This window comes from Haliaeetus leucocephalus, unplaced genomic scaffold (genome assembly GCF_000737465.1).
Source record: "Haliaeetus leucocephalus isolate CR32 unplaced genomic scaffold, Haliaeetus_leucocephalus-4.0 Scaffold473, whole genome shotgun sequence".
Lineage (NCBI taxonomy): Eukaryota > Metazoa > Chordata > Aves > Accipitriformes > Accipitridae > Haliaeetus > Haliaeetus leucocephalus.
In genome coordinates, this window is record NW_010972909.1 from 4585131 (window position 1) to 4609894 (window position 24764).

The window sequence follows — 24764 nt, forward strand, 5'->3', positions numbered from 1 at the left end:
AAACCAAATACTGTCCAAATCCCATCTCTCAAGGGGACAAAAGCTGCTTTCGTCTTGCAAGTGTGCTTGTCCACCTCCTGGCTGAGGCAGAAGCCACAGGAGAGGATGCTATCTTAAAACTTGTCTAACCACAGAGCTATTCAGAAGCAGCTGTTGGATTTAAATTTCACACTCACAACCTGAATTCACTTCTGAGTGTAGATGAGCCTTTAAACATTCATGTAGAGTACAATGTACTTCTTCCTTCTGTAACTCTCCAGTTAACTGTGAGTTCCCTCTGATGATATCGATTTAGACTTCTGGCAAATGTGGGTGAATTTCTGTAGGGCATAGCCTAGAAAATATATATTTCTGAGTTAACTTGATTAACACTTTCTCACATGCTAACTCAGCGAATGTAAGATAAAACATGTAAAATCTATAACAGGGACAAACTCCAAATAAAGGGATTTATTGCTGGAAGATGTGAAAGAGCAACTGAGAAGAAGCACATTTATTGCTGTGGTTCCGTTATGGGCAACACGCTGTGCTGGTTTGGGCTGGGAGAGATTTAATTTTCTTCACAGTAGCTGGTTTGGGGCTATGTTTTGGATTTGTGCTGAAAACAGTACTGATAACCCAGGGATGTTTTCGTTACTGCTGAGCAGGGCTCACACAGAATCAAGGGCTTTTCTGCTCCTCACCCCACCAGCGAGGAGGCTGGGGGGGCACAAGGAGTTGGAGGGGACACAGCCGGGACAGCTGACCCCGACTGACCCAAGGGATATTCCAGACCATTCCATATGACATCACGCTTAGCATATAAAGCTGGGGGAAGAAGAAGGAAGGGGGGGATGTTCAGAGTGATGGCATTTGTCTTCCAAAGTCACTGTTAGGCGTGATGGAGCCCTGCTGTCCTGGGGATGGCTGAACACCTGCCTGCCCATGGGAAGTGGGGAATGATTCCTTGGTTTGCTTTGCTGGCATGTGCAGTTTTTATTTTACCTATTAAACTGTCTTTATCTCAACCCACGAGTTTTCTCACTTTTAATCTTCTGATTCTCTCCCCCATCCCACTGCGGGGTGAGTAAGCAAGCGGCAGTGTGGGGCTTAGTTGCTGGCTGGGGTTAAAACATGACACACGTGCAGCTGAAGCACAGAAAATGTTGGAGGAGTGCTGCAAATCTTACCCTGTAGGATGCAATCCTCCAAGAGTGTTTTCATCACCTTTGGTACAGGTTTGTAATAGATAACACAAATAATAGACTTTGCTCTATTTAATCTGTGTATTTACATGGCTAGGCAGGCAGTGACTCCCTCTAAAGCACAAGCAGAGTGGCAATGAGTCATCCATGCTGGTTTCCCGGCACTGCCTGATGGAAACATGGAATTACCTGCTATCCTTTCCATGTGCATTGAAATGCAACCAACACTTTACTTCTCTGAGCTCCAGATGACTACCACTGAGCTTCGTTTCAACATGTACAAACACACAACCTCCCCCAACACACCAGTGTCCTCAGTCACACGTATCTTTATCGCACATTTCTGCAGAGGAAAATTTCAAACACAAACTTAGAAGCAGAATTGGGAAAGAGCCTTTTACGTGTGTGTGAAGAGGTGGAGAGGAGAGAGAGGTGGAGAAAAATAAGAGAGGGATGAGTATATGGTCTTGTTCTGATCTTTCCAAATGCTTGCTGACCTGAAGGAAAAGGCCACCTTGCTTAGCTTGCTCAGACAGCAAGATGCTTGTACCATGTGAAGGAGAGGAGAATCTTAACTGAACTGGATGCCTGGGTGTGTTTTTCTTTTAATTCCTCAGGAAGTAAAATCTTCCTTGAGGCTTTCTGTGGAGGAGTTCCCTTCCCCTATGGACTTCAGGCTTATGATACAGTCAGGAACATAGCTCTGTCTATTCCCTCCAGCACTCATTTCACAACCTTGAAACGACTCCATATCCACCCTTACCATTTCTCTCTTCACACGCACATCCCATCTGTCCCTTCAGAAAGCGACTTATCCCCACATCCCCCACCGACAGATGTACGAACAGGGGTGGCTGTCTCCCACACAGAAACAGCTGCCATCCACCTCTGTCATCCCTACCCACACGCCGCTTCTTTCCACTGTCCGCTCCCGGTCGCCACGAGGAGACACACAGATGGCCCCGCACCAGCAAACATCTGCAGGGACACCCAGATGTTCCAGCCCTTGCAAACCCATTTCTCTGGCTGTGTTGTGGCTACAAAGGAGTCCAGGTGGGCACAAACACCCCATGTTCTTCGCACTCAAACACAGCTCGGTCACTCCTGCTTTGATCCCCTTTCCGCAGAAATCCAGGACTAATTGTACCCATCAACCCCTTTGTCTTTTCCTGGCCAGCTGGCACGTTGATGCCACCATTTGCTTTTTGTTTTCTCAGCGGTTAGGCAGGGAGGAAGGGGAGCGGTTGGAGGCCAGGGCATTATCCTGGGCCACGCTGGTGGCAGTGGGCTGAGCAGACTGTGGTCTGTGGTTTCAGCCCAGCAGAATCCCAGTGGCCGGGACCGCTGGCTGTGGTCATGCATCTCCCTCTCATGGACAGCCACATCAGTGTCCCCACCGCCCGCAATCTGCCATGGTGGGAAGTTCACGGCCACCAGAGGAGAAAGGGGCTTGCTGCTGACTACAGCCAGCTCCAAGCATCGCCAGGAAAAATTATCCAGCTGGAGAGCTTGAACTGGACTCTGCAGTGGGGAACCACTGCATAAAGTAGGACAATGGGCTCCCAACACAGCCTATGGCTGCACAAGCACTAACTATTAGCTAAGTATTTTACAGGCTACTTTTTTTTTGGCAGGAATTGATCCCTGGAGTAAACAGGAAAGGGATCCATGAACTTTCATGTGACTGATGCTACATAAGGTCTGGGGCCCAGAGGCTTCAGCCTTCAAGTCTAGTGGTTCGGTATGATCGGACTGTCTTCTCCCAGTGCAAGTGTTACAGGATTACTCACAATCTTCTGATCAGCTATGGATTGAAATGAACATTTTCCTACCCAGTGTAGGACAGTGCTTAAGACACCAAGCCCTAGGCAAGCCGATTTGAAGAACAGATGTTGTCAATATATGCGATTGTTCTGAAGGGAAAGATGTTCTTCATGTTTCTCCCTCACATCCAGGATGTATTCTATGTTTTCAACCTTCAAGCAGCTGCACATTACTCCAGTACTGCTTCAAGCCATGGAGAAAGCCAGTAGTTTCTTGTTTCCTTTGACTGACATCTGTACTCCCTATGTATACTTCAACCCAATGCTTGTTAACTACCTAGTAGCCCTGTTAACTGGTCCTAGAGAAATCTCTCTGCCATTTTGTGCCAGCAGTTCTATACTGAAGTTTTAAGGCATGAAAATAAGGTGCATTGATATAGCTCCAAATGAAGCTGCTGTAAATATTTTAGTGAGATGTCCTGGGATTTTCTTAGGATTATTCAGTAGTTCTTGAGAAAAAGCCTGCAAAATCTCTAGAGGAGAATCTGCCTGCTGTGCACATCATGCAGAAGACACTAGTGCACATTCGGTCCTATTGCTACCCACGCACCAAACCATTTTCTCAGTTAGTCATCTTTCCCTACCCTCCTTCTCAATGCAAACATTGCTGCTTTGCACTCGTGAAACTCACCTCTGTTATGTGTCTTATGTCATAACTTATTTCGACACGCAGAGCTGTGCCACAAATGCAGTGGACGTGTGATTCTCCGGTCGGCCTCTCATAGCCATCTCACACATCAGCACGGCTCCCTGGGTGCGTGTTTGTAACTTCCACACAGACACACGTCCCGTACAGCAGCCCAGGACTCTGACATGCCCCTCAAGGATTTCAGCTTCTTGCTGCAGACCAGCTAGATCATTCTCATCACATGCCTCCCTCCGCAACTCTGCCACTCACGTAAGCACAACACTCACTGAACGCATCTGTCCCTGATCCGCACACAAAACCAGCATCTCCTCTATCTGTGCACCTATTGTCACTGACTATATGCATTTACCTGTGCCTCCTACTTACTCTCCCCTTGCACTGAACTCCCATGCTGCTCTCAAGCTGCTATGCATGCATGTACGGCTCCTTGCACACTTACACAGCCTCCCTTAAACTAGGAGGCAGCTAACTACAGATGGCTTAAGCCGTCATAAACTTTTTCCACTCCTCATCACTCTTCCCTCCCCCATAAGCTGTTTTCCTTCTCCCAGGCCCCACAGTCAGGTCTGCAATCCTTACCTGTACTTCTCTCATTTACTTTGAGCAAGCTGTGTGCAATACTCTCTCTTATCAGACACTACTTTTCACTCCTTTCACCTTCCTTTCCACAGCCCTTACAAGCAGGCAAACTGGCAGGTACCTTCCTCGCTTACACACCATCGTGTGTCAACCTACGCCAAGCTTCTCACCCCTCGTAACATGAACTGTCATTCCCATTCACTTCCACCTCATGCCCTACAGCTCCTAACTCCACTCGCCTCCCCACACATTTCACACTTTACTTTTGACCTTAGTACAGCTGTGTGGCATATACGGCCCTCCAGGTAGTTACCCCCTCCCATTCCTCCTCCTCCCGCCCCTTTATATCTTTAGTCATTTCTCTGCTAGCCCATTTGTCCGTTCCCTTTTGCTGCTTCACTTAGCTGGTACCTACCACAGAGATATAAGCACATTTGTTACATCTCTTTCAACAGAAAATCACTCCTTTTTGTGTACATGTTCTCCTCCTCCCACACCCCTCACATTATTCCTTACTTTCCATTATTTTCCTCAACTGCTTCCCCTGCAACATATTGCCTGTTCTTCCCCTGTTATCCCAATTACCCAGTAAGGTGGCATCCTGTGTTTCTGCTGGCCAAGCCAGTCCTGCACCTTTGCACTACTTTTTCTGTTTGCCTATGAAGAAATACAAAACTAAATTTCCTCTCACCCTGTGCTCTCTTGCCCTATACCTCCTCTAAATCACCTTTTGCCTAGGCACTTTTACAGAAAACCTAGCTCTTAATTTCATCCTCATGACTCCTACATTCCTCATTTTTCCCACATTCTCATGCTTCTCAAGACCTGCCACATCTTTATATTCCTGTCACAGTTCCCCCTGCCCCCCATGATATCCACTATCTTGCATTTCCTCACAGCACCTTCACACAGCTTTTTCCCTATTTTTGTCTCTCCCTTGCAACCAGGCAGCATGCTCCAGCAGGCTTCCAACCTCCTCTGAAATTTCTCTTAGCAGCTACCCCCTCACATACCTTTATGGATGCCTATACCCTTTTCCCATCACCACACCCTATCTCCATCCAGCTCATTTTTTACTCTGCATTCCTCTTCTTGGCATGTGTTTCCATCACCACGCAAGCCTTCCCTTTCATACTCTAACACCTTCCTCGCAAATACATCCTCGTATCTATTTCTTGACAGAATCAAAGGTGTCTCCTTTAGACGCCCCCCCCAAAGCATCATGTAGCTGTTTATTTTCCATACCTTTCTCCAAATAGACAATAGTTCACATTTTTCTTCCTCCTCCAAACATCCTTTGTGTCCTGTGCTTTCACCTTTCTCCCTTCACTCCCACTCCATACCCTACCTCCCCCTTGCAGACCCTAGCATCTTTGTATGTCCCTTTCATATCCTCACCCAGCCTCCAGTCCGCACCTTTTCCCATCCCTCTCAAGTGTTACTTCCCCTTCTGAGCTCCTAAACTTTTTTCCACCCACAAGGATCCTCTTTTTCTAGTTGGCCTGCAGCAGTTCCACTTTTAAGCTAACTACTTTTGCTTTGCTCACCTGCCCTTATTACCCCAATACACAACACTTAATATGTAGGAGCTTATTACTTGTATATAACACTTTCCCTCCAAACTCCTTATATCTATCTTTCTATGTACCATTTAGTTGTTCTTCCCCTGGGGAAAAAAAAAAATCCTAAACCTACATGTATTGCACACCTCAACGTATAGCACCCTTCTACACAAAGCACTTCCCTCCTGGCTTTGCTGGTAGATCCTTTTGTCCCCATACTTTGGGTCCACCACCTGCAATCATGTCTAGTTTTCCTCCCCCCACCATGCTCACACACAGAGCTCCTGGTACTGACACGTGTATCGAAGACCAGTCTTTTTACTACTAGCAGCTGGAAGCATGCCGAACTCTCTTCCATTCTCTACCGCTTTTGTCTGCCTTGCCACAAAGTGAGTTTTTCTTTTTTTTATTATTAGATTTTCCTTTTTCTTACATCTTATTTATAGGTGTTTCTTGCACGACTCCTCCACTTACAGGCTTGCACATATCAGGTATTTCTGCGCCTGAGAATGCCTCTCCTATTTGTCTGGGTATTTTCCTGAAGGCATAATGTAAAGGCAAACTTTACATACCATTTGCACTCCTCATGCAACAAATCACATAAGCCTAAGAGCAAAGAGTGCTTTCTGAAAGGTTGTAGCTCATAACAATTGACTGGACCATATAGCACACATCCCTGTCTATTTAAAAAGGGGGGGGGAAGCAACCCCCCTCACACACACAGAGTCATCTCTAAATAACTGGTTTTGCAATATAGGAACCAGAGAATGTGCGCATAGCAGCCCTATTCAATCCAAAATATCCATCTCTCCGGATACTGCATATTTATAGTTCAAGAGATAGGACCAACACAGAGCTTTCCCGTTTATTTTAATGAAGGATTAAGAACTGATCAGAAAAGTATCTAAACCATTCAAGGACTTTTTCCCCTCTTGGCTAATAGCAGTTTGGTGTCTCCATAAGGACTCGCCAGTAACTGACGCTTTAAGCTGCATTTCAGCTGTTTAGATGAGAAACAGCTTTCTATTTTGCTCTCTATATGTACGTCTGTGTTGATTAGTTGTGTGCTGCATTCCTAGAAGGCACTTACCAAACGCTGGAAATTGCAGCGTAAGAATAGTTTTCCTGCCATCCTAGCACAGAGTGAGTGTATCTTTTTCACCTAGACACAGATGTGCACGGAATCCTTTGATCTGCAGTTCCTCCCGCAGAATTTAGTGTTTGGGTTTGAGGAGAATGGGGATTGATTCAAAGGTCATGAATAGGGTTTCCAGTGTCTGGCATAGAAAAAAGAAGAAAGCTCCAGCGAAGTTAGTTACCTGAGACAGGCGAGGTCTAGAAATTGGGAATTTTGACTTTGCTTGTCATGGACTCTAACTTTCCCTGAGGGCAAGCATGCTGTGTGTGCTGAGGCTGGTTCTTGCAATCCACGCTCAAGATTTGCAACCCCTTTTGTTGTATCTGAAGTTGCTGGTTTCCCTCTTAAAATAAAACCAAGCGTCTCCTTTGCTTTTGCCTCTTAAATCAGATTCCTTTAGCACCTCATATTTCTCCTCTGCTGTTTTCTTGCCAGGGACCTGAACAACAGCGTGCAGAGCAGGAGAGAGGAACCTCAGGACTAAAGCAAGCTATAGGGCAAGTAGGGGTGGGGGAAGGAGGAGGCACAATGGGAAAGGCAACATTTGGGACAGATCTACTGCTTACAAGACCCCCTCCCTCCCCATTATACTTCTTTAAAGGACCCCTCTCCCCCCCCTCCCCTCCCCGCCCTCTTAGGACCCTATTAGAAAACGTCAAATTTCCCTTACCGTGGTAGGAGTAACCATGGCATCCGTGTGAATGTTTCCAGAAAAGTCGACATGAAGAGAAAGGTGGATGTAAATATGTTCATTCAAAGTCCCAAAGTTGGTCTGCTTGGGTTGTGCAGAGTTGCTCTATGGGAGAGGAGCCTTAAACTCTGAGTCCCGTGAACATAATCTGCTCGATTATAACAAACCAGCTCAGCCAGATGGCTCTGTGCTCTGCAGATTAACCCCTTTATTGCCACGCTCTGCTTTCCCTACCTACCATTTATAATAACCTTGCCTGGTTGGGGAATTTCAGAGAATGAGGCATTTTTTTTAAAATGACAAAGCTGTCGTAAAGGTCATTTTTCCCCCTGTGTGCTCTAAAAAACCCATCATGTGCCTATTTTCTTTTTTTAAATCCAATTGATAGTTTTATTCCTCTTCCTGGCAAAATCTTTTCATATTATTAAGAACAGTATTAGCACCAGGGAACATTTTAGAGAATTCTTTTGTTAAATCATAACCATCTCTTCCGGACTGTGATTCTCAGAAGACAAGTATTTTATTGCAGGAATGTCTCTGTGTTTGCACTCTAATGGTCCATCTACTCCCCCCCCCGCCCCCCGCCCCAGCTCTTTCCCCCATACTCTCTCTGTCTCCCACATGCACACTCACACACATGCACACGCACACCCTTTGGTCAAACTGCCAGCATGTGTTGCTATTCTTACCCATATTCAGAAGTCATTATAGGACATGTAAAACAGGTGAAACCGAGACACAGAACTAGAATACCGTAAGCCGCTGCTCTCTCCCTCTGGCTCCTCTTTTTTTTTTTTTTTTATTATTATTACTTCCAAATCTTACACAAATTTATTTCTTTGGTCAGTATTTCTGTCAATCAGGTCACCCCCATGACACAAAAATAAGTGTCAGGAGAAATATCCACTGTTGAGAACAGACTTTAGGATGGTTTTGTGTCCAGATATTCCTCCTGTTTTGATTTGCAGATTAGTCCATTAAGTAAAGGATGGCGAGTGCCAAAAACATGGAAAGTTCATCAGCAACCAGCAGTGACTGGTTTCCAAACTTTTTATTTAGAGTGATTGCTCACAGAGATGGCTGATAAATTTAGCTGCATGCCTCTAAGTCTCCCTCTAAATTTACATGCTTAAGTCATCTTTCTTTTCTATTTGATTCAAGCATAATTGAGCAAGTCATAACCATAAGAACGTGGTCATATAAGATACGATATAACACTTCAAATCTTAAGAGTCACCAGATTGTTTCCTTAAAGAAGACTTCCTTTACTAGCTCATGAAGTTTTTTTCTTTTGTTATTTAACCAAGGCATTTTTCCTCTTTCCCCTCCCTGTGTAAGGATGATTAGCCCTCTCATGCTGTCAAAGCATTGTACCATCTTCTTTAAGACATTTTAATCTACCTAGATACTTGTCACAGTTTTATTGAAATATTTCCACGGTGGATTGAAATACGGTCATTGTTGTTTGTTTTGGTTGTCCTTTATCTGACTTTTTTCAACGATAACATAATCCTATTTAGGGAACTCTGAACTCTACAAATTGTATCTGTCTCATAAATTCTGCCTGTGTCACTTATTCCCTCTAACTGCCCAGATGGAGAAGGAAAGAGTCATCTTCCACCACTGCCTCCTAAGAATTCTATACTAAAACTTGCTGCTCTGCCAATCAAAAACCCACTCAAACCTTGAATAACTCTAGAGCCTTTTTGTCTTCACCATTTGGCTGAATGCTGTTTCCATCATTTTTAGAGCTTTTTCAGCTCAGAGGAGGGAATCAGATTCAAATCGTGTGTTTCCCCCCACCCTGCCCCAGCCTCAGCACTGTAGTCAGATCTGAGAAATGCCTAAAATGTGACTCAGCTTTTAATCTCCTGAAGTAGACAAACAGTGCTAGGAATAGAAAATTTTCCTGGGGCTGGTGAATGTTCCTCTAGAGGTAGGCAAAGGGTTAAGCATCTGAAGGCAGCCCTAGCCCGGGAACTTTGCATTTGCAGCTAGCCCAGCAAAAAAAAAAAAAAAAAGAAGGAAAATAAGTAGGCTACAAGTAAATGTCCTAGGCAGAGGGACTGCCTACCTCTGATGGGAGGCAAACCTATCAGAGCCAGGCGGTTTGCACAAGTTGTGGGGTTTTGCCCTGCACTTGTGTCTGGGTCTGTGGGCAATCAGACGCCTTGTAATTTGAGATGTGACACCTTAATCTTGCCAAATATGTGTGCACTGTAAAAAGCATTGTAGACAGGGTGTTTTCGCAGCTATAGAAAATGGAGTCATGTTTGGTCCTTGCAGTTTTCCAACCTTTCCTCTAAAGACGTTTCTGTTGTTCTGAAGCTGTTTCTTTCTAGGTATTTTTACACCTTCATCTGTTAGTCTGGGGGTGGATTTTTTTTTTTTCTTTTTTTAATGCTAACCCTTAGCACAAGTGCATTTTTTTTACACTTTAAACATGTTTCTGAATTTTTTATGAGAGACAGTAAAGCTCCCAAATGGTCACCTTATTTTATGTGTCACCCTTGGATCTGAGGTTCTGACATGGCAAAAAATAAAATTGTTACTTTGAACAAGTCCTTGCTCTGTCTTGAAGAATTTGAAATACTGCTCAAAGCGTTCTGTGGAGACTCATCTTTAAATTCTGGGGATTTTAATTGGAATAATTACTAGACATTGACCTGATTAATTAGGCACTTGATCAGACTTCAAAATATGTAATATTTTATGTACTTTGAAGACATGCATTTTTCCCTACTTATTAACAGATACCACTGTAATTGCGTTTGATGTTAAAAAATTGAATATTTATAGAGAAAATATGCATGTGAGTATGTAAATGGATGAAAATTTTATTGGGTTTAATGCATGCCTTGGGTCATTATAAAAGCAGGGAGTTGGTTTTCCCCATTAACCGTTAGCTTTTGCAACAGCTCCACTTTGTGGTTGAAGTCCCGAATAGATCCTGAAAGGGGGAATGTCTGTAGGGACACCACATGCGCTTCAGCAAGTTTGCGCTCTTCCCATGGGGGTTTTGATATCCATCCACAAACACACTTACCTGCGATGGAAATATGTTCCAGCCATATGGTCCTCCATTTATCAGATGGTAGTTTTGAAGTAAACGCCAAGAAGAAGTGGAAGTAGATTAGTTCTGAAGATTTTGTCTAAGATCTTCAATACAGGAGGCTGTTCACCTTTCAGATGTCAAATTCACTTTTGTTCAAGTTTCCAGAATTTAGTAAAGGGTCTGACAACATCTCTAGAAAATATTTTTCCTTGGCTTGTGTGGTAATTGTTTTCTTAAAAGTAAAAATGAATCCAAGCATGGTTTTCTTTAATTGGTGGAAATGGTGGTGGGAAAGAATAGGTTATTTCAGAAATTATTTCTTTAAACATTATCTAAATATTATTTTAAGAATACCAACGGTACCATTTCAGAGCTGAAAGAATTGCTGAAACCTCACTGACATTGGCCTTCTATACACTTGCATTAGTGCTGAACTTGAGCCATCATGTATGCTCACATTTCAGTTTTCCTTACACTCTTGCACCCAGGCTAGAGAAATGAGAAGTATTAAAAAGAAATTACAAGAAAGATTCAAAAACGACGTCAAATTTGGTTCTGGTACCCATTTCTTAGAAAGTTGTCTTCTGAAGTTTTTCCTCTTTCATTAAAAAATAATCTGATAAATCCTTAAAATAATTACAACTGCTCATAACAATTAACATGGTAGATCAAAGATGACACAGTGAAAAACATGTACCCAGAGCTGTAGACATGCCAAGAGGCAGGATGGAAAAAATGCAGGGCAATAACCATGAATTAGGGTCACACCCTGAAAGCCATTGCTCTTCAGAGCTGCTCCCAATAGCAATACACTTTACAGAGTTAACTTTTATGTAGTTAACCTGTAAACCTATTTTCTTGACTGAGAATTAGCAAAGTGAGATTAAATGGAATTAGAAATACAGTATTAATTAAAATAATAAGTATTAGACTATTTTGTACCTAACTACTAGCACTTTCCCAGGTGAAATATTTTACATACACACAGCATAGCTGTATTTAGCCAAAAATTTTAAGTGTTTTACAATATTTTTCATTTAAAAGCTTCCCTGTTTAATGAAATGTAGGGATCTGTAGTCCTATATCAAAATAAAGCTATATATTAAGCAATATGCAAGAGGGGACTTACACTTGTCAACAGATAGCTATGTTTTGGCAGTAGAGTTATGGATCATTACAAATCTCTGTACTATACTGATGTGTTACATCACTTATCAGTTTAGCACCTATTTTTGACTTATGTAATATTTGCCTTTTTCTGATGGTATCTAATTTTTCCAGCGACAGTCTTTATTGCAGGAATAATTAAGAATTGTTGCAACAGAACAAGATTACTTGATGATAGGCACCATTTCGGGAAATAAAAAAAATCTTCCTTGTAACAATAGGCATACTTTTAACCACTACTCATTTGTTATGATTACCAAAGTAGTTGAAGAGAACTCACATGACTATCTGTAAAAAAGTCTTTTCTTACAAAAATGCTAAGAAGAAAAGTCAAAGCTACATGAAGAAGTTTTGTTCCAGTACTTGTGCTGGAACTGGGAAGAGGTTCCTTCAGTTTTTAATGATCCCAGATGAGGAGGAAGATATTTGGAATCACAGCATCATTCTTCTGCAAGGAAGATAAATTGCACACTGGGACATATAAAGAGGTGCCTAGCCTGCAAGATATATAAAGTACTCTGGTAAGATGTCAGCTGGGATGTAGGATCCAGTCAGAGAAGACCTGGAAAATGACAGAAGCAATTATTAAATGTGTAATATAGTTTAAAACACAGCATATGATGAAAAATGAAGAATGGGAATTGCTTACCAAAGAAAAGAGAACCTGGGAGGTGTTCTGAATGAACACTTCAAGCTCATAAAATGCTTGAGACCGGCTCACATCCTGAATGACTGCAACAAGAATTGATAAGTTGCAACAAGACAGGTTCAAATTAGACATGAGGAAAAAACTGAGGAGCCCAAGCTCCAGAATTGGTTGCCTGGGGCTGCTGTGATATCTGCCTCATTGAAGGTCCACACCAACAGGGTAAAGAAATCTGTCAGGACCCACAAGGCTGCACTGATTCTGCACACAAGGCTGTAACTGGTCCTGCACTGGAGCAAGGGAAGGTCTAAGTAGTGTCTCTCAGCCCATCTTTCCCATGACTGTATGACTTACATCATCTTTGAAAACAACTATTTTCTGGAACATCATGTACTTAGTGCTCTGAGCTAGCTGTTGAAGAAAACTCCCTAGTGAAATCCTTCAGGAAATTTCTTTTAGATATCCATATGCCTTGGTTTGGGACACTAAGGGACTTTATCACTTGGGGAGCTGACAGCTACACACAGCAGAGCTGCTTACTAAAACACTAGTACACACTAAAATTTCCCCAGCAGGGAGGTAAGCCTCAGTACTGTTTTTCTCTCCTGGACTGATGTTTCTGTATCTTTGAGGTCCAATGGAACTATAATATCTGAAGCAAGTTGAAAGAGAACAAAGGAAAAGGAGAAGACAAATATATTCTTTTCAAAATAAAAATAAAAATATCTACCACTAAGTCAAGCAGTGCCATAGTGAAGGGCCTCAGAGCATTGCTAGTTTGCCAACATGGCATCAGCCGCGTCTGTTAAATTCAAGCAGGTAACCCATCACTGAAATGAAAGGCAGTTCCATGCAATACATCTGATAATACCTCCAGCCACAGGGAAATGTGTCCTGACTTTTGTGTTTCCATTCCTAATCTTAGTGCCAAATATAGGTGTTCTTCTCACTTGTCAGTTGCCCCTACTGGAAGAAATAGAAAATAAAGCAAAGCAAAGAAAGGAAGGTAAAATAGTAAACCACTCCGTTAAAAGTAATGCTCCCTAGCCTTGCTCACTTGCTTGCAAGCAGCAACAAAAGTTAGTGTAACAATGGAAATACAATTGGGCAATGGCATTTTTCATAAACTGATTTAGTTAAGGTTCTTCATTTTGTTCCGCGATTATTAGAACAGAAAAATTCTTGATTCAAAGTACAGTTGACGAGGTGTGTTTAATAGCAGAAGTTGGCTTTTGAAGTCAGTGGGACGTTTCTCAGCACAAGCTTGTATAACCTGTAGTTAGTAATTGTGTGTTCTGAACTTACAAGGCACTTTTATTTGAATTAAAGCAATTTTTATTCAAACTTTTTATCTGATGGATGCTGATGCCCATTTGGCTGAGCTTCTACATTTTAATTCTCTGAAAGCTTAGTGTGGAATCACATCTGCTGGAGGAGGGGCAGGGCAGCAAACATGGCATGGATCGACTTTCAGGCAGCCTAAAACTGAAAGTCCTGTTTGAGCTAATGCAGATGTACAGGCAGGGGGTCTTAAACAATTCTGGGCCAAACTATGCTCTCTGTCAATCCTGGCCTATCTTTTTTAAAAAAAATAGGTTATTTCCCCAATTTAGGCAGTACATTCATCCAGCTGCCTAAGTACTCTTTCAGGGTCTATAGACAAAATGTTTAATGCATCTACCTATAGTATTAAGTTTAAGCTCACTGTGATTGTGAACTAGTGAACTGTTAGGAAGTCCCTGGCTTGAACTGGGACTGTTTCAAACGACGGTCTCCCCAGCAGCTGCTGCACAGGTCTGGCAGCCGGACGGTTCCAGGTCCGTCCCCAGCAGGCAGTCTGTGTGCCCCTACCCTCTTGTAGGCAGGTCGTCAGCACCGATGGGGGCTGCTCCATACCCGTTGGCCTCACTGCCCGGGAACGCTTAGTTTATTTGTGTTAGGTGTAAGCAGTTATTTCAACAGGGTCTTCCATGTACTGTAGGAGCAGGACCCCGATGTGAATTAGTTAAGGGGCACTGCTGGAAGAGCCCCAGCTGAGCAAGTGGCATGGGCTTAAGTGGAAGCACGCAAGTCCAGAGCCTGCTCTCAAGCTCAGGTTGGCTCTCTGTATGGAAAGCAAGCTTGCAAAGGCAGCTTCTAGTATAGCCATAGGTTGTCCCCTGGAACACGTGAGCCTCCAAGGACCAGAGCCTGGAGACATCACGCAGTGCTGAGCTCAGGTAAGGTATGTGCTTGTGGTCTGCATGCAGCATGAGAGACGCCCATGGAGATAGCTGATCAAGGATGCACTACGCTTCCAGTCAAGACCACTCCTTAGGAACTGCATGAATAGGCAGCAGGGGTTTTTGCAAGCTCAGAGCCTTTTTTGGTCTCAATTCAAGGAAAGAGAATACCTTTATTTCATTGCCATCTGTCTCTTTTTTACCCAAGCAAATGGACAAGTGTTTTTTGCCCAGAATCCATCCTTCCCCACTTTTATTTGGAAGGAGAGGAAGGGAAAATTCAGCCTGTAAGGAATCAGGGGGAATAAGGAAAGAATCAAAGGCATAGAGGATTTTAAAGTTATCATTTCTTCTCAATCTGAAGACTTTATGGCATGGCATTGCTAGGCTTTTGACTCTCATCATAGAAGAAGGGGGGAAAAAAGAGGCTGAATGGAAGAGACCAGCATGTTCTTTTGATTGAATAGTACTACTGGCAGTTGAGGCAGATTGTGCTTCAGGCCGTCAATGCCTGAAGTTAAGTTTAAGTTAGTTCTTAGTAATTCTCCTCTGCCTTCTAATGCAGCTCATGCCAAATACTGTTCTGCTACATGGTCATGGCAAATGTCTCTTCCCAAATATCATCGATGTTTAACCCACGCCTGTGATTGTATAAAAGGTTCCGACTCACATGTTTTGTTGTATGTCATGTGTCTCATTCCAGTTCTGTAGTTGAGCCATTTCTTTATCAAGCACCACGAGGACCAGAATAGCAACTGAGGTTAATGCCCTGCAAGGAAGGAAAATGAAGAAACCACGTGTCGAGCAGAGGACAACAGAGAGTGTTTATTACAGCAGGATGGGCACGGTCACACAATTGTCCATGACTGGCAAAGCCTAATGCATGAGTCATGCAAGCTTGGTCACACAAGTAACAATAGGAAACTTTATGGGGCTTTACAACTATTATGAGGTTATTGCATGTATGTTCTCTCTAATACACATGCTGTGTTTGATTTTCATCTCTGCTTTAGTGTTTGAGTCAAAGCTTTTTCTCCTTGCTGAGAAGTTCCTGCTGAAGGTAATTCCCCGGTATGGATGGCTTCTCTCAGTAGCCAGCGGTGTTTGTTAAAGACAGGCTCTATCCCTGCAGACTTTGCTTTTAATAGAAAGCAAGGCATCATTATGTTGTATAATGGCTTGAAATGTGTGTAAGTAGTTGCAATCTAAAGGTATTATGAACAATTTTCATGATACTGTTTATAGTCTAAGTATGCATCTTGGCTTTCCTTTAATTATCATGGTCTGTGCCTAAACATTATGAAGTGAATAAGACGAAATTTTGATCCTGAGAGCAAATAAAACTGTTTTGCATGGCTAGTTCTTCTGAAATTAGAGATTATTCTTGCAGCAAGGCACTATCCAGTGTTGCAGTGAGAACACAGCCGATAAATACAAACAGAAATACAAATATTTTGGCTCCCATCAATCCCAAATAAAGCAAAACTCCAGGAGGCTTTATGGAAACATGGCTATACTGGGCTAGGCCCAGAATGTTAAACAAATAATCTCACTTTTAAATTTGTCCATACCAAACTCCATATCCTCAGTGATTAACTCACTTTCTTCATCATATCTCGATACCTTCCCTGTATATTCCCTTAACGTTTTGCAACCTTCTCCCTTCTTCCATGCAAGACTTCTAATTTTTGAAATATTTCAGGAAAGAAATGGATGTTGTACTGTACCTAAAAAGGTAACAGATCTGGATTCTGGCTGAGCAAGTGAGTAAATTTCAGAAAATCCTCCTAAAAATGCCCAGCTAGAACCAACACATTTCCTAGCATGCTACGCAGTTCTAAGTCCTACCCCCACACAGAGGTTTTCGTCCTGTGATGTGATACCTACAGCAAGTTGTAATTGTTTCACTTGGAAAAAAATAACCATGCAACATGCCTTACTCCGCACTGAGAGAAATGCCACATGTCATTTCTGTTGCAGTCCCGTCTCAAGTTCTTTTTGGCAATTTCCATGCTTCACTGTGTTTTTCCCAGGGATGATATTCTGAATCAGCTTAATAAAATGAAGAACATTCAAAACTTCTATGGAATTATCCTTGGGTTACTTATTAAAAGGCAGTAGACATGTCCCTGCTCTCACATAAATGGCTTGTGCTGTTGAAACACTCCCTGCTATTGTGGAGCTTGGTTAGCAATTAATGCTTGTGTCACAGTCTCGTGTATGGCTGTGTGGGATGCACAGATTGATGCAGAGGGGGGGCAGGAAAAGAGGGGATAGTCATGCTGTCCCTGTGAAAGGAAGATATAAAAAAACATTCAAAGATTGGGGTTTGCATTTCAGTGGGAATTTATTAAAAAGTTGTACTACTACATGTCAACAGAGAGGGTCTCACTGCCCAGATGCTTGGTGGGGTTGTATGGTCTGTGTTTTCAGGGTGTCTGTATGGTGCACTCCGTGCTTAGGAATTTCAGCTTGCACATAATTGGTGCCTTGGACTAAAATCTCCTGGTTGTTTTTCACTTCATGGCTCTTTTTCATCTCCTGACAGAAATGAGCTGGATATGCCAATACTGTGTGATCTACAGTGACTTCTTTCTAAAGTGCTGGTCTATCATTGCAACTGCTGTTCAGTGTGCAGGCTGCTATCACTGACACCTATTTATAGACAATTTCACCTCCTTGTGCTCTGCACACGTGGGATTGTGTGTATAACACATGTTCTGTGGTCCCAAACAAATGCTTAACACATCACCTACCCTTTCGTAAGAACGATTCTGGGGCTTGTGTGAAAAAAGTGAAGTGCAGTGATAGCGTGTAGGAAGTGGGAGGCAAACAAGAAGAGAAGTGAACGGAAAAGCTAGTTGGAGAAGTAAATAGTACTGAAAAGCACAAGAATAACTGCAGTCAGAGGAATTTAGAGGAACAAATATAACACTTTGTTTATGCACACTGAGGCTACAAAATCATGTCAACAGGCAGAGGAAGGTGATAAGACATGACTTTGCTTCTTCTACAGCAGCCTGAGGCACAATCACTTTTGCAATTATTTCACACTACCGCCTACTCAGGCCAGTTGTTAAAAGCTACAATTGAATAGTCGTCCTCTACACTCAAAAATGCACGAGAGTCTAGCTCTGACATGAAAACATAGTCCTTTGCCATTAGTCCCAGATTATTATGAACATTTGGTGCTGGTACTGAATGTTTCCAAGACCTCAAATGAGATATTCACTTTGTCACTGTATTTTAACAAAAATATACAGCATTTGTTTCTGTGAAAAAAACAAAACAAAACATTTTATTAACATTTTGTCTGAGGGAAAAAAAAGTAGTTTTACGTCTGATAAAAAAAACCACTGAAATCTCTACTTAAAAGATTATTATTATTAAAAGATTTTTAATACAAATATTTGAAATGTTTGTACTTGGAAGGATTCAGTTCTCAAAGTCCACTTAAAAACCAAGTTATCAGTAAGATCAGTCTGGATCAGATATTCAAAAAATGTTCAATAAGTATTTTAAGTTAAAGGATTGGAAAAGTTAAATAAGAATGACGTGTTACTGCAACACTTACCTATATTTATGTACTTATTGCAAAAATTGTATTTTGATTAACAGATTTCTACCCAGCTTGCATGACGACTCTGTTCTGGCATAGTGCAGTACAAACGACACAGGAAATCTGATCCCGAATATTTTGTCAATAACTTCTACCAAAGTGGGATTGGGGCTTGCTGGCTTATACAATGATTGCTCTGACCTCGCCTCCTTGTAAGAGAGCAGAGTGGTAAGGACAAGTCTCCTCCTGGGCACTCCATATCTAAAATTCAAACAAAATGTCCATAACTTCACAAACATGGATTAAGTACTGGACCTCGTTTTTTATGGATGGATATGACTGAGACAACACAACCAGAAAATACTTACCGATCGCAAGACAGCATCTGAAAGTATGCACAAGTGGTCCATCTTTGTTGTTTTGCTGTGGAAAGCCAAAAATATCTTTTTTTTTTTTAAATTTCCCTGTGCCTGCCAATGTCATACGCAAGGCAGGCAAAGACTAACATTTGGTATTAGGGTTTAACATAACAAGAGTGGTAAAGCACACTTCAGCCCCCATGGAGGTGGATAAACATTGTGATGCCTTGCTGGCGGGTGGCTGTTCTGCTGAGAAATGTCCTTGCTTCTGGCCTGGGTTGTTGGAGGAAAGACATGAAGCAAAAAGGCCTTTTTCTTCCTCTAGATGTGATTATGGAAGTCTTCCAGCTTTGTGAGCATTGCGTATGTATACTGATCCTTTAATGGCTTTGTGACCTGCAGAGAGGTAAAATGGTCTCTTTATCAGGTTTTAGGCAGTTCAGAAACTCTTGTTATCCTCCAAAGTTAGTGTCAAAGTGTTTAAAACCCACTGAGAATAAAATTGCTTTACATCAAGCTGAAAACAAAATGAATAAAACTGGTGAACCCAATGTAATTTCTTGCTCATGTTACATCTCCTCTTCATTACCAAAGTGATATAGAAGTGACAGCACTGTAAATTGGACTCCTGCCTTGGACTACTTGTCTGAGTTTCTATGAAAACCACTTTATTTTATTTAGGAAGGAAAATATTGTTCTCCCCCAAATTTTTGGTTGTTCACTGGCAGGGAGAAAAAAGTAAGAAACTCCTTTTGGGTTGATGTTAGTTACGCTTAAATATTTTTTCAAGCAGAATTATTTCTTTTGACATAGTTTCACACTAGTCAGGCTCTCCCTTTCTTCTGCAATATTCCTGGGAGCTGCAGTTCAGGTTATCTCATAATAGTCATTCCCTATGCAGGTCAAACTCATTGCGTGATGGATTGCATTTAACCTCAAGGTCTAAAAAATGTCACTCACAGACATCAGAGGAGCAAAGTGTATCTCAGGAAACAGCGTTCAACCCAAGACTGCAAAAGAAGGTGACAGGAAGACTTTAAAATACAGTTCCTAGAAATCCTAAGGAGAATTTGAGTGAAGGGAGATCGTGTTGAACAAAGCTGAAAAGAAATATGTTCCCAAATAGTTTACTTGGGACGATTTCTATTTGGTCAGAAAGTTAAATGACAAGTATATATGAAAAAGTGATATTTTGGCTGTGCATCTGAATGTAGGACAAACATTTTTTGCAATATTAGCACATGAATTTCAGTTTTGAAGAGTCTTTAAAGCATAATAAATGTTATTTATCTGCCTCTAGTTTCTAGTGTATGAGAGATGGTGAGTAGTGTTTTGTCTCTGTAAAAATGTAAAGCAAATCTTATTAATACCACCTTTATAGAATCATATACTCTCTTAAAATGTTACAAATCATAGTAATTCTGATGCATTTCTCCATATATATATTTATTTTTATCCCTTTTTAGTATCAGTTCCAAAATTTAGGGAGTTTTACACTTAAAGCATTTTGCAATTTCTGAATAATTTTAATATATTCACAAGTTAAATTTCAGTATTAGCCCTTTTGTCCTTGCTTAAAACTTAATTTAATTTGTTTTTTTTCCTCTTAGCCCACAGATCTTTGCATTCCATTCCTTTAAGCCTTTCCCTTTATCTTTCAAGACGGGCTTTTTCCCCTATTTAATTAAAACAAAATGACAAAACCTCAAGCGAGTGCTTGGAGACATTAGAAGATGTTTTAGAAAGGTGCTAAGCTGTGTTAAATCAACAGCAGGTGTAAGCAGCTGTTTCTTTTGCTTCAGTGGAGCTACAAGAATTTATAACATAAAAATTTACAACTTTTTGTTTGTGTTCTCTAAATCAAAAACTGCCTAACCTTTTCCCTCCCTAAACACATTGGAAAATTTCTACAAAGAAACAATTACTTCACAGGAAGAGCATGGAATTAAAGAACCTCTGTTGATTCAATCAAAGGCGTATTGATTTATTGCAGGTGAGGATCCGGCCTTTATCATCTTTGCTTTTCCAACATGCTGGCCTCTGAACTCCTTTTCATTGTTACTGTAATGACTTCTGTCTTCTTTTAGTGGTGAGCAGTACAGCATATAAATTACCCAGTGATTTTCAGAGGTTCATTTCCATTTCTATCACATCTTTCAGTGACGAAGAACTAAGTGTCGTACGGTCCTCAACAAGCATTTATATATTTTAAAAAGTTCATCTCTCGAGACAGTACTTATAAGCAGCTTATATATGTATACATCTCTCTCATTGTTAAACCAAATATATAGAGATAGTTATCAAAGGTAGCTATGCCGAATTCTATCTATCTATACTATCTACACTGTTGGTATTCCTAACTCTTCCCCACACAGTAACTGTCTCTCAAGTTCATTAATCGATATAGGTAAGGAAATGCAAGCACTCCAATTTTCAAAGTGCAGATGTAGCTGAATAAGATGCAGTGTGTTATTCAGTGGTAAAATTAAATTAGGAGCTGGGAGGAGCTGGGAAACACCATGGGGATGAACAAAGGAAGGAGATAATACCGAGCGGTTGGTTTCTGGTGCCAGTGGGGACGGTGCCAAAGCTCTCAAGACGTTCCTGTTGGTTTCCTGCGGCACCTCTGAATTGCACCCCATACCAGAGACGAGCGTAATCTGGCTACCGAGTGAATTAAAAAGGAACAAAACACCCGCGCTGGCTGGAAGCTGGCAGGAGTCCTGCTCATTGACTGCTGCCTCCGTTCATCCCCAGCTTTCATGAGCAGGTTGGATTCTGACGGCGCGTTGCGCTGTTGTTGTTGGCACAGGGGACGGAGCTGAAGCAGGCGAGCAGCTTGTGTAATCGCTGCTCCGGCTTTTCAGCCCCATATCGGTTTCTCATAAACAAACCACCAGCCCAGTCCTCCGTGGAGGTCGCTTCGTTCAGCTGCCGTTCTGGCCATGGAAAGGTCCCTTGCAGGTGTAAATCAGTAACAACCCCAATTAAACCAGTGGGTATGCAGTAGTGAAAAAGTAGCATGTGTAAAATCATGACCAAGACCTTTAATTTTAATAGCAGGACTCAGCGTCTTACGGGATCAGCTCCCATGGTAGCCAAAGCCAAACAAAGATTAAAACCCAGGATACTTCCAAAACAGTCTCTGGATTTTCACCAGCATAACTGAGAAGAGAGCTCGACCCTCTCTCGAGGGACTGCAACACGTCTACGACAGCCTAAGGTTAAAGATAATGTAGGAACAAAGAAAATGTGTAGGAAACGGACTCAGTTTCCCTGTGGATGCTCCAAGCAACTTGCTCCTCGCACCTGCAATGAAAAGAAAAGACTGTCCCAGCCCCTCACCTGCAGGGGCCCTAATCCTGACACTGCATTATAGCTGAGGAGAGAGTCCCCAGCACTTTTTCCCTTAGGAAGAAGGAGAAGCCAAGCTAGCCATTAGGGAAGACTTTTTTCTCTCTAAGCAAAGACTGCTAAACAACAACACATACTTTTGGGGGTTTTATTACTTGATCACAAATTATACCTGAGGAAATTGTGACAAAAGACACTCCAAGGTTGTTCGTGGTCAGCCTGTTGTGCCCATGTGGGTTTCCAAATTTTGATCTGTGTTATTCTGGCTAGCTTCTCCCAGCTATAAAGTCAGCCTAAATTCCTTTTTTTAAAATCCTAAAAAAAACAGCAAATAAGAACTTTCTTCATGTAAATACGTTAAATATGAATATTAATAAACTTAGATATTATTAATAATTAAATCAAAATATTAAAATGTAAACATATTGATAGTGCATTTACATTATTATTAATTATATTTATTTAAAGGAAATAAATTTATTACATAAAGATTACATTTAAATATATATATGTATTCTTTCTCAGCCTAATCCATTACCTTTCTGTGAGGTTAAGCAACTGCAGAAATCTAGTTGTGTTAATTTACCCCATATCCAGCTAAAAGAGAGCACATACCCTAAATACTAGATCCTAAGTCAGTCCCAAAAGACTATCTAAATCACTGGCACTATCCTGATTTACAGCAGTGGAGGATCTCCTCTACTGTATCTCTTAATTAAAAAAAAAAAAAAACACAACAAAAACCAAACAACCTCTAAAGATCTACTAGGGAGAAAAGTTTCTATTTCCATGTTACTTGTAAAAGAAAAGTGGTGGACTGAATAACAAAACAAAAAAGAAAAACCCAATGCAAGTTGCCTGGATTTCACAGCTCTTTCAACAGAGGTGGTAAAAATGCTGTGATTTCGGTGAATATGTGAGCTATGTGACAGTGTGTACATGCTATGTGTGTGTTTAAATGAGATTTAGAATTGTTAATCATTTACATAACACCGGATATAAGTTCTTCTGGGTTGTATGTGCAAAATCCTGTATAGAATAAGGTTTTGTCCCTATATTATGAAAAATAGATCTGAGGAGAAAAATGACTGATACAAAGACCCCTTTTCCCCAGCACAGCATTTTTCGGTGGGACTTAGCTGACCAGGATTCAAGGTTTGGAATTCGGGAACTAAGCAAGAATTCTGTCCTTCCTCATCTTGCCTAAATAGCCTCTGCCTTTATGATGCACTTCTATAATGGTATCAGAGCTCCAAGGTACTCAATTCTTTCTCTCTCTAAACTTTTTTTAAAGCAAAAGCAAAAAACCCCAAACCACTAAAGAACAAGGCATACCAGTTGTAAGTGATAATAATCCCTTGAGAATGATGCTAAAACAATGGCCGAGTATAGAGTAAAATATCACGGTGTTGACCGTGGTGGGTCTCACCTTTCAGACGTCAGAACACATATACTCAGGCTGAAAATAAGCACTCTGTGTCACATTGTGTATGTGGGTCTCCCGGCGGGGTGGAACGGGTCATTAAACTGTTACCTTTTACAAGAATTAGGATTATTAATCCCATTTTCCTAGAAGACTTCTACCTATCTAATAATTTCACACCAATGTGAAGTTCCTGTGAATTTCCCATTGCTATCAAGTTGTGATATCCAGTAATTTTTTACAAATCTGTGGTGTTTTGGCAGCAAGATTGCTGAAAACTGCCTAATGAAACAGGTATTGTTTCTCTATACATGCTAGAAACCTTGATCCTAAAACCGTATGCTCTACTTTCAAAGAGGAGTTCTTTACAATATCATTGCCAAAGCCTAGAAAGATGAGATATGATGAACTTTTCAATTTTTATAGTTAAAAAAGCAGTTTACTGGTGACTATCTTTAAGGCTGTAACAGGAATGCAATCAAAACAATCAAAACAAGCAGTATAGCCCATAGCTCGTTAGTTAGGGGACCGTCCTGGAGTGTGGGAGATGCACGGAGTGCAGATCGAGGTCTCCTGTTTTTCAGGTGAGTATCCTAAATTGAAGTTAGTGAATAATGCAGCTCACCTTAATCAAGAAAAATATGAACTTCTTCTCCCCTAATACCAAGTAGTTTTTTGTTTTGGTTTTTTTTTGTTTAGTTACTTTTTTAACACTGATGTGTAGGGATGGAAAAATCATTTCCTGCCCAAATCTGTTTCAAAAAGAAAGATCTAGATGAAAAATGATTAAGGTTTTCTTATCATCTGTAATTACTGATCTTGCAGCATTGTCAAAGAAAAATATTAAAAATCCTACTCCCTAAATTGTAAACTGGGTTAAAAATGTTTACTTTTAAAAACCTATTGGTTTTAGTCATTGTCTGTTAATTCTTTAAACTGGTTTGGTTTTTTTCCCACTCTGGTACTATAGAAAGTTACTTAATCATAAATGAAGACATTCTCAAATTAATCTTCTTACTGTAACAGACGTCCAGAATGTCAGGGAAACTGAAACGGAAATCAGGGAAATCAGCAGTGCCTGTAATGACAGTGGCTAAGGATCAGCTCAGGTATTGGGAGACTGTAGAAAAATCAGTTTGACAGTGGTTGGATTTGGTCGCTTTTGCTTCTTTTCTTTGTGCCTTTCCATCTTTCATCTCTGTGATCTGGAAGGGCAACTGCCATTCCCCTTTTTACAGAAAAAGCGTAAAATCTCCTTGCTCTGTACTTGCAAGATGTTTCTTTTGTGCTTTCATTCCTTTTATTCTGACACACCCCCACCCCCCCCCCCCCCCCCCCTTTCCACCTCTTTTT

At 41.3% G+C, this 24764-nt stretch overlaps 1 protein-coding gene across 1 annotated transcript in view; it reads right to left on the minus strand.

The window, feature by feature from the left end:
* NTF3 (neurotrophin 3) overlaps window positions 1-7726 on the minus strand; it is a 54212-nt gene extending 46486 nt beyond the window's left edge. Inside the window, exon 1 of the mRNA XM_010575326.1 lies at window positions 7606-7726. Within this exon, the coding sequence (XP_010573628.1) occupies window positions 7606-7623 (18 nt within the window). The 5' untranslated portion in view covers window positions 7624-7726. The remainder of the gene's footprint in view (window positions 1-7605) is intronic.
* Window positions 7727-24764: the final 17038 nt, after the last annotated feature.